Source organism: Papilio xuthus, unplaced genomic scaffold (assembly GCF_000836235.2).
Source record: "Papilio xuthus unplaced genomic scaffold, Pxut_1.1 DF826933.1, whole genome shotgun sequence".
NCBI lineage: Eukaryota > Metazoa > Arthropoda > Insecta > Lepidoptera > Papilionidae > Papilio > Papilio xuthus.
The window spans coordinates 3,459,786-3,471,149 of NW_013531716.1; the positions used below are offsets into that span (position 1 = coordinate 3,459,786).

The following is an 11,364-nucleotide window of genomic DNA, read 5'->3' on the forward strand; positions in this document are numbered from 1 at the left end:
ATTTTGTTAGTCACATATGTTAAAGCGACATAGTTACACATGTATCATAACAGATTAGTTAAGAATAATATTAGCAGAGCAATTAGATCTATATATTTATATACTAAGATAAAGTATATCAGTCCGTTATTTACCACGAGTACATTTCTCATGTGCAGTGATAATTATTGACCTATGTATCCCAATTCTTATTTTTTTCGGTACATTATTGTTTGCACTGATACTGCGCTTCCGTCATAATGTTCGACAGATAGTACACGGAAATCTTAGTTGTCATCAGACTACGAGACAATCCCGTCGGTTGCAAGATGAAGACGTGTGAAGTGTTTTTGCTACTTGTATTTTCTGCAAGTGCACTTTCAGATGGAGGTAAAAATTGTTAATCATTATAAATTGATAGATATATTTTGTCATTGGAATTTTTAATAAAATTATATTTTTATATTTGTGATAAATAATTTTTGAGTTTTCATTTCAATTTTAACTATAACAACGGTGTCCTCGTTGAAGTTAAATACATTTTTCGTTAAATTTATAAAAAAATCATTTCATGTTGTGCTTATACGAAGATAAATTTCAATCTTATCATGAGCGATTCGGCTTTTGTTCATTTACTTTAATTATTTTATGAACTGTACAGACAGACAATACAATCCGAAACCAGAGATGTGAAAAATAGAATCATTTTGGAATCTTTAAACTATATGTTGACGAGACTATCCTTTTAGTTGTCAATACGGATTTTGTCACTGATTGACATGTATGGTTGGTCCTTCCCTGTATTATGTTATGTTTTGTAACACGCAATTCAGTTTGGTGACCATGGTAGATCCAGATAGTGTTAAGGGGAAATCCTTATTTCGTGATTAACTTGCGGACGCGATAGTGATTTTTTATAACAACTACAAGTACTATATTAATTTATTTGATACCAGCTACCATTAAATAAATGTTAATAACTAGTATATTGGTATTTAGTTCTTCATGAGCTAAATTGAAAGAAATAAAACTCCAATGAGTGAGAAGCGAGAAAACAATACGTCGTTCGTTGTTCCCGATTGAAGTGACATTGACACTTGGCCTTTTTATTAACATTTGATAGCGTTAATAAATGTTTGATTAAATAAAATTGTGATAGGGCACAGATTTATATATGTTGCCGTTAAATAAAATTTATACATAATATTAAAACTTGAAAATGTATAATGAATTAATCATGTCACAATTATTGGGTGGAATTGGTGTGAATGCAAATTTTTAAACATAAAATTTAATATATTAAAGAAATTTTATAACAAATTTCTATCTTACAGGTGGACTATTGAGATCTTGCAAAATAAAGGATATAGAATGTTTGAGCAAATCAACGGAACAATTCTTAGAAAAAACCTGTAAAGGTATTCCGGAGGCTGACATAAGAGCCATCGATCCTTTAGTAATACCAGCTTTGGAGTACACGGCACCAGACATTGGCGGTGTTTCTTTACATTTTAAAAATATTAACATATCTGGACTAAAGGATCAGAAGATATCCGACTTCCAGTAAGATTAATAGTATATTAATTGTGAAGATCCCATTTACACTTAGCAGTTCCGCTTTTGCATGGAGTCGCGTGTCTTATTTCAACTAATAGAGATCTTATTAGAGCTCGTTTTTACTTGTCGGATATAATACCGGATAAATATCAGAAATATTAAATTTAATAGTGGCTGAACATTTAATTTAAATCTGTAGAAATTTATCTGACAACGATGAGTATGGATGAGCACTTACGAGGCTTTGATTGCTTTTAAAATGACAAACCGCTCGTCCGAAATCGCGCGGCTAATCGCTAAGTGGAAATATGTACTAATAATACAATCGTGAGCAGAATGTATTTTGTTTTAGGATGGATAAAGACAAAAAGTCAGTAGTGCTGAAATTAAACGTCGACTTAAACATAGTTAGTGATTTAGATGTTAAGATATCAGGAAATTCGAAAACTTTATCTGGAACGTACAAAGCTAAAGCAAGTAAGTATACGTAAAAAAAATATTCTATTTCTTATTAATATTCTTTTAGTATTTTAATGACATCGATAGCTTACAATACATCAACAGCTTTCTAATAATATTCAATCATACTAATATTATAAATGCGAATGTTTAGATGGATGGATGGATGGATGTTTGTGTGTAGGTATATCCATACAGATCTGGATGAAACTTACGCTACTAAAATATTACGTTTTTTTAATACCGCGCGGACGGACTCGCGGGTGACAGCTAGTATTTAATCTAAATCAATTTTCAGCTACGTTGGCAACTGCTAATTACAATTACGATTTAAAAAATAACGATAAAGGAGTTCGTTATTTTGAAGTTCTTCCGGAAACAATAACTTGCAGTATTGTGGGAAAGCCCGAAGCATCTTTGAATGATGAACTAGTTCAAGCACTTCGTAAAGGTAACCACACCGTATCTTGCATCTATTATTTGTATTGTATCTTGTATTTGCAAACTCTACAACAAATATTTCATATTCCCAGCTTCTAAGTTATCAATGAATTCATGTGAATAAAATTAGTTATTCGTATGCATCATTCTATCCGTCTATTTTGTTTCCAAAGTACTTCTGTGGAGTACTTAGTTTTGAAACATTCTTGAACAGACGCGAACTGTCGTTAAAGTATCAAGTGTGCTCGATCCCACCGGTTATTGAACTTTTCATAGGTTAGTAGCTAGAGACAAGTTCAAAAACCTATTGGATCCCTCATTTTCTTTTTAAAAACAAACCTAAAACATTGTTAACTTAATCACAGTGAAAACTCACGGTCAAGCGCGCCGACTATGGGTTACACTGATTTCTATAGACACACACATATGTCGCTGTTTGGAAATTAGAACTTTTGCTTCGTTCAGAAGTAAAAGCCCTATTTGAAGCTATTGTCGGCAAATTCTATTTGTAATTTAAGTTCGAGTTTCTAACATCCCTGTCATCAGCACCATAAAGGCGAAAATGAAATAGGCACAAAATACAACGGCTTATATCCTTTCCAGTAGAATAAGTGTCATTGCGTATTGAACATTATTAGTGTCGAGTTTAAAATACAAAGTAGATAAGTTGCTCAGTAAATATCCAAATAAATACCATCATTTATGTAATTTTTGTTACAGATGAACAAATCAAAGAAGGTATTGTAAAATATGAAAAGAAACGTGAAGATTGTAAAGGGAAAACGATTTGTCAAATAGTTCAAAAAGCATATGAGACGGTCATACATAACATTAGAGCTGCTGCAAAGTTCTTACCAGCAGAAGACTTTTTCCAAGACATATAAACGACCCTTGCTCCAAAAAAAAACATTCTTTACAGCTTTGGTAAACAAACTTATTTACTCAAGCCCTATCAGCAATTGATGGAATTCTATTAGTTAATGTAAACAGTGTGAGTTCATACATTGTTTTGTTCAAGTTGGATTAATAGACTAATAAAAATAAACCTATAAATATTAATTACATACACGAGGTAACTGTTAATGTATGTTTACGCAATACATTATAATGACGTCTTTATCTTTAATTTCTAAGTTATAATTCAAAGTAGAATGATGAGTGAATTCCATTTTCAAATAACAATTTTGTTTTTAATAATTTTGCATTCATCATGTTGTTAAGATAATAAGATCCCGTTGTCACCACCACACTATACGTCCCCATTAAGGGGCTCGGAGATTACCCTAAATAGGACATAGTCAACCACGCTGGCCAAGTGCGGGTTGGACCACGTTGTTTTCCTTCACCGTAAGATCGTCGAATACATGTAGAGATCCCATAGGTCCATGAAATCAATTAGTTAATAATTTATATTTCTGTATTTTATTTGTAAACAACAAAATACACAAGAATAATTTTACTTATAATAGTTTGAGCCCAAGATCCACAAGTAAATAATGAATAATCATTAAATTTTAACATAGTAGCTGGTACTTCCGCCAACAAAACGGTATTCACACGACCTTTTCGTACATATAATTATCTTGAAAACTAAACAGTTGTACGATCTGGCTCTCACTTGTTTTTATGCCGGTTGAAATGACAACGGAAACTAGTTATGACAGTCAGAATAAACACACGTAAATCCGTGCTCCCAACATCCTGTTACACTGTTAAATTCTATGCGAACTAAAATTTACTTCATAAAAACATATAAAAGCCCGTATTCGTTATAACTACGGTCATTTATTACTTTAAATAAACTTCAAACGAATTATATCTGTGTAAGTATACTGTCTGATAAATTAAATTAAATTTGAGAGAACAAACAGACGAGAAAATAAGTCTTATTGCATTAGGAAGACGAAATGTCCAGTCCAGTATATGAACCTGGAGATTGCAAGCGTAAAATTCTTTTAAATCATGATGAGTTACTTAAAACATAACCAAACTTTTTCGTACACTCTAAGGTATACTCGGTTTAGTTTTCATTTAATTTTATTCTATTATTTGCGTTGACATTTAAAACCCAAGTTGTGTTTAGATCAGTTTTGGCGATGACGAGAATTATTTCCTAAGTACAACACAGGTTTAAGCTCGTAAGTGCATTTGCATAAAGTAAACACAGTCTACACATAAGTCTCCAAGTATGATAAGCATTTTTGCGAAAAGTCAACGAACCGAAAACCGCCTTCCTTAAATGGGACCATTTATTTTAACGTTCAAAATAAACGTTGAATAAGATTATATTTTATTCAAGTGTATTTAACATCTCCTTTTTTAAAAATGCATTACATTACGTATAATGATGTAAGGAATGAATTCCAGGATCACATAACGTAATAAATAATCTCCAGGTTTATTATTCAAAGCAGATGAAACGATTTGTTTCATAAATCGCTATATTTTAGATAAGAAAAATGTTGCCGGCTTTTATTCCAATGGAGATTTTTACGTAACTGCATTTTCATTTTGCTTTAAGAATGTTGAACGGATCAATAGGTTAATAAGGCGATAGTTTTGATGTTACATCAAATTCTAAACAATCTTACTAATATTATAAATGCGACTGGATGGACAAATGTTTGTTAGAAGGTCTCCACATCAGCTGTAAGTATCCCGCTGAAATTTGACATAATGGTAGAACATAGTCTGTACGAACACATAGACTACTAAATAAGTTTTTTATTCCGCGCGGACGGAATTGCGCGTAACGGCTATATTTACGTAGGTGGTGTTACAATAATTATTTTCATATCTGAGTCTGCGTTGACGCATTTAACATCTTATAAAAAAGTAAGAAATTACAAAAAACATATCATCGCTTGGTCCTCATGGCTTAGAAACATATGTAAACTATAGTATTCTAATCCCCCAATTAATATCTTTATTTTATGTTTTAAAACATATTAATATTAATTACGTAGTGAAATTAGCGCTTAGTTGGTTACCTATACTTTTTATATGATGTAAGAAAAGTCCCCACTCAAAAGTTTGTCAGCTTGACATAATGTGGGCGGAATCAAAAATCAGTCGGGTTGTACTCAAGTATCTTATTTTAAAAAGGTATCCTCGGAACTTTTGCTTGAACAAGTATAGAATTTTTTTATCATACCAAAATATAAAGCTTATAAAAAATTGTGCAAATTAATCGTAAGGATTTGTATTCTGATTTCACACAGCTTTGCGTGGTCAATGACCACAATGGTGTCTGAGAATCTTTAATCATACATAACTTACGAAAACTAATAATATTTTGTACTTACATAGGTATAAGAAAAGTCTCGGGCGGTTATCTAACCTGTGAAAACAAAAGTAGTTTCACTTGTTGTTTATATGCTAGACTTTCTAATATGAAAGAAAATTAAAAATCTCATCAAATTATTAAGAACAAAATCCTTTTAGCGTCCATTAAGTCATAAGGCCATTGTTGCCTTGCTCTCAGAGTGCATTACAGGATAGTATTTTACAGCACGAATACCGTAATGGATTTCATAACTCAACCAGTACAAACTAGTTTTAAGATAACCATTAACCATTCTACGTTACATAGAGTATTTTGGAAAATACGATCTTGGTAATATTATAAATGTGAAAGTTTAGATGGATGGATGTATTTTTGAAGGTAAGTTTGGAACCGCTCAAATAATCTCGCTTAAATTTGGCATATATGTAGAACATATTTTGGAAGAACACATAGGCTATTTATTAAGTTTTTTTTTACTTCGCGCGGATGGGGTCGCGGACGATAGCTAGTATTCTATAATTTCATATCTCGAACATGACATATTTACGTTACTTATAACGAATAACCAATTTTGAAAACTCGTGTTTGTTCCTGATAATCTAGGTACCGGCTGGACCGTTTTTTATGGGACTTTTCCTAGAAGGTAGCTGATGTGTGCGGGGGCAACAAACGATACTTTTTTATTTTTTATATCTATGCTGACGAATCGCCCTCGACTACTGTGGAAAATAAACTAGGAGCCTGCAACTTTGTATTTACATGTTTTCTATTTCCTTCAAGTCATTGTTTTTAGCTTAGTAAATTATAATTTTATAGCTTTACTTATCGAAGTATACATACTAAACTTGACTAGATACAGAATAATATACATAGTGTAATACATTTTCAGTACGGTAAACCGAAAGACAGATGTTATCTGTTTGATTTATCGTGTCCAAAGAGGCGGATAAAATTAAAAAGACTTTTAAAGATCGCGTGTATATTATAAGCCGTATACATTATACAATTCGAAATAATACTCATTAATTAATATATACTAATGTTGCTTAACTAAACTGGTGTTGAAATATCGCTCCAACGGGAAAAAAATCCCATCGGGCCGATTGATCGGTAAATCGATCTCGCCCAAACGGGAAACACCCTTTATTTCTCATCTTCTACTTATAGTGTAATCCATCGGTGTCGTTGATTACCTCGGCGTTCCCGCCGCTCGTTGCCCCCTTCTCATATATAAAAAAAAAACATTTCCTGATGCAACAAAATATTCCAATCCCATTCTATTTCTTAACGTTAATTTTCCAACATACATTTTTGAAATCATTCCGTTATGTAGATATTATTGACTTCGTCTAATAAAATATTCAGAAAAAAACGTGTAGTAATATCACTTTTCTAACTATTCATACTTATAATTTAGGCACAATAAAGTAATTCATATAATAAGTTCTGAGAAAAGATACAGATATTGAATAGATGAGCTTTATTTATTAATATATTCGTCTCATACGTCAACATCCAATGACTATATTGATCCTACTTCTAACATTAAATATTCATTGCGTGTCGACATCCAATGAAACTTTATAGGTCAACTAGTGTGACCGGCCAAACGTTATCCTGACACAAACTATCTTCAGTATACCCATCATTATATAGGCATTGCTTTCCATAATACACTTTCAGCTTTAATTAAGACAAAATAAAAAAAAAAGAGAAAATGTTCAGAGTCAAAAATGTTACAATTTCACCGTACGGCGTATTCCAAAATTTTACGTAAATTGAATATATTTTTGAACGAAAATATTAAAGGTAGAAAACTGTTAACTTTAAAATAAATTTTTCGTATACGTGTTTCGTGGTTTCTCGCTAATTTTACGATCGATCGAATGCATAGATGCACAAAATTGGAAATAAAAATGCCCATAGGGCTGATTGATCAGCCCAACATGTAGTTGTCTCTATTTTTTTCCAAGGAAATGAGAGGGTGATAAAATAAAGCGCACAGTAACAAAACAATGTACTAATTTAATTAACGACCCCGTCACTATGGGGAAGAATACGATTTAAATTACAATGAATAGGCGTAGAAAGACATAATGTCACTCTCTTTATGTGCTTTTCCAGATATGCGAGAGGTGCAGGGCGCTCGGGCACCGGGTCTTAAGAGCGCCCAGCGTACTTTCAGCGGCGCCGTACTTGGGCGCCTACTATAGTTAAGACGGCCCTGGCCTCCACAATGCAAAGTTTTGTTGGTCTTGCGCCCTGTCCTCGTTGATGTATTGGAAAATTTACACCTTCCTTCCTTCCTTTCCTTTTCCTAAGAAAGTAACATTGGAACAGTCATACAAAAGAAAATGTCTGATACATACGAATAATAATGCCTTATAGTAGGGTAAAAAAGATAGTAAAAATACACTTTGTAAACGTCAGCGGCGAGATAACTCCGGAGAACCCTTCTGATCGTAAAGCAATCTATTTCCACGTAATTCAAGTTTGAACGTTGCGGGACGCGTGTAGCCACTTTGGCCGACGAATTGCAAAATACTATGCCGAGTAACGATTTTTGCAATTATGGAACACGCTTTTTGTTCATTTTTTTACTTTCAGTTTTTATATACGGAAAATATAATCGACACAACAAGCGTTCGAAAAAATAAACTAGACAAATAGATTCGCAAATTTTTTAACTGTTTCTCATGATATTTCCTTTTTTAATTTTTTTTGTGAGGCTTCCGATTTTTATATTGTTTGAATAAAATACCATATTTTTGAACACAAAGAAATTCAAAGATACCGCCTTTGAAGGTTTAAATAAAATCCTTTATTTTTGTTCAAACTTTATATTGATCTTTGTTAAAAGACAAATGATGTTCCGAATTTGTCCTGACCTCTTTCGACCTTAAGTGGTAACAAATAAAAAGGATGCATGCCTTTATTTTGTTTTGTAAGCTTAATTCTATATTACTCAAAAAATACAGTTACCCTGATCAAAGCTGATTGATATTATGGATATCAACGTGGTTATAAAATGTTTATATTTTACTTTTAAATATGTATCACTAATAATTTCGGAATAAGTAATCTGATATAATATTTATTCGTCAACTTCTGCGTACGCAAAATTATATATTAATAATCATAATTTATCAATAATCCAAAAAGTATCCAACATCATCGTGCGATAGACATGTATAAAACTAAGTTTTTTGTAGGATACCCAATGTGTTTAGGAGTAAAAGATTAGCGTGGTTTGGACATGTTATGAGGAGGGATGATAATGATATAAGCAAAAAAGTAATGAGATTGAATGTGGATGGCTACAAGGGTAGGGGAAGACCAAAAAAACAATGGAATGACTGTGTGAAAGAGGATATGCGTAAGAAGGGGATAGACTCGGATATGACGGCTTATAGAGATGTATGGAGAAGTAGTACATACTGTGCCGGCCCTCAATAGGGATAAGGGCAGGTTGATGATGAGCCAATGTGTTAATCAAGAAATTTTACAATTTACTTTATTTAGAATAAATATAGAAGGTTACATCGCCTTATATGGTGTCCTTTTTTTGTTATTTATCATTGTTTTTTATAACTAAAATGGAATCAAATAATTTTAAAAATATTGAAATTCAAGATTAAATACATCTAATTATGAAACGATACTTTTATCGTGAAGATTTCGGTCCATCATTACTTTTCGGGGTCGACGATAAATCTTAATAAAAACAACTGTATTAATGACATCAGTTCGATGAGCTTTCTCTCTAAAAATATTTATGAATGTACGTATAAGGCTAGATATAGTATGACTGACCACAAACTGACTGTCAGCGCTTAACTCAGCGTTGACGCGTTATTTTAAAACACTTTTTAGAAGTCATATATTTGTGCTGTCATAGCTGACGGTAAGAGTGCGGTCAGCTTGACTCTGAAACCAACCTAAATTATTTTTGCTAATGTGGTTTTTTCAAACATTTACTGAATTTTAAGGGGGATTAAAATAAGTCAATTGACAATATAGCACTATTTTTCATAGGAATATTCTTGTTAACATTGCATTGACATTTTGGGGTCACCGAACTTGGACGGCTTCGATCAGTTGACACCAGGTAACGGCCGTACAATTCGAAGCTGCCGTTGCCGACTGCTCGGAGAATTTTGATGAGTAAGCACCTTGTGAGCCGTAAACCACGTAAAGAACTTACAGTAGTTAATTTTCATAAAAATCACTACAACATTTGGAGCCATGTTAGTGTGTAAATCAAGGATTATTACAATAAATACTTGCTACGTAGTATACTTGAAGATCTTCTTTCAAGATTTGGAATAGACCCCGGCTGGAGTAATATTTATGAATTCCGCAAACGTTTTCTTATCGGTTTGCATAAATTTTCTACGTCACTAAATTGAACCTCCCTTCGATTTTATCACAAATTATTCCGTAGTCACTATCGTCATCTACGTCAAGTCTTTTTAATAGCATGGATCCTGTCTCTTGATGTACGACTAACGCAATAAAATTATATTATACCTTGTTATATCGTCTTTCTGCGCTTTGTTGTTAAATTAATTAATCGTTGCAAAAGGCAAGGGACAGGGAAAGTGGATTTGACCAAGGAGGGGACACAAGTAGGCAACTCATTTGCAATTGCATATAGCTTTGGGCAGCGATTGCTTTTCTATTACGGCGAATTCAGGTGACCTCTCGCTCGTCCGCTACCTTACAATAAAATAAAATGCTACCAAATTGTTTCTATCGTCGACCTTGTTAAATTAATTTTGCACGAGTGATTAATTCAATAAAAAACCGTTTGCTTTTAAGATTTATTTGCCGGTAACCTGTTGCTTTATTGGTCGTTAGTGCGGATTTTTAGTGGGAAATTTATTTGATCTCATTATAAGTTCCGATTCTGAACTCTAATAGAATTTGGTGAAGGGGACCAAAAGAACACTGATATACAACTATAAAAATGTATCGTATAAGTCTTTACGTTATTTTTTTATTCTTACTACAGTGGAAAATATTTTGCTTGCTTCACTTCAAACAATAACATATTTTCATGATAAAAGTTCTTTACTTTTAATGTAAAGTTATAAAAAAATGTAAAGGTGAAGAACGACTAAACGGATCTCAGTAAAATTTGGTATACATATAAAACATTATCTGGAAGAATACATATGCTACTAATTATGTTTTTTCCAATCCGCGAAGTCGCGGGCGACCGCTAGTATTCAATAAAAATATAAATATATCAGTTACTGTATTAACCACAAGCATCAATGTGAGAAACAAATGAACAACGGCGAGCTCACTCTATCACAGAAAAGCAGCTGCTAATATTTGCCGAGTCTGCTATGATTCAGATTGTGAATGATGAGGGACTATGACCCAATTAATGGCCGTGCGGCGAAGCGTCGCGATATACATCGAATTTTTCATTGGACTCGACAACGGACCTAAATAATCATAAGCAACGAACAATTATGACGATATTGATATAGGTAAAGTTTACTTTTTCTAATAAATCGAGGATGAAATTCACTTTATTGTAAGGGATATTGCAACTCCTATATTCGAACTGTTTTGAAGTACAGTCACAAACACAACGTAAACGTAGCTTGATAATAGAAATTAAATTACCT

The 11,364-nt window shown here is 32.8% G+C and overlaps 1 protein-coding gene across 1 annotated transcript; it reads left to right on the forward strand.

The window, feature by feature from the left end:
• The first annotated feature begins 212 nt into the window (after positions 1-212).
• hJHBP (hemolymph juvenile hormone binding protein) lies at positions 213-3,562 on the forward strand. The gene is made up of 5 exons (XM_013317764.1): positions 213-369; positions 1,314-1,542; positions 1,889-2,013; positions 2,294-2,446; positions 3,157-3,562. The coding sequence occupies exons 1-5, from the start codon at positions 309-311 to the stop codon at positions 3,318-3,320; spliced, it is 732 nt and encodes a 243-aa protein (XP_013173218.1). The 5' UTR covers positions 213-308; the 3' UTR covers positions 3,321-3,562.
• Positions 3,563-11,364: the final 7,802 nt, after the last annotated feature.

What these genes read in the sequence shown, in the direction of transcription:
- hJHBP (XM_013317764.1), top strand. Translation starts at nt 309, where the DNA reads ATGAAGACGTGTGAAGTGTTTTTGCTACTTGTATTTTCTGCAAGTGCA. An exon ending in AAGTGCACTTTCAGATGGAG is followed by an intron (nt 370 to 1,313) that starts GTAAAAATTGTT and finishes TCTATCTTACAG; the next exon opens with GTGGACTATTGAGATCTTGC. An exon ending in CAGAAGATATCCGACTTCCA is followed by an intron (nt 1,543 to 1,888) that starts GTAAGATTAATA and finishes ATTTTGTTTTAG; the next exon opens with GATGGATAAAGACAAAAAGT.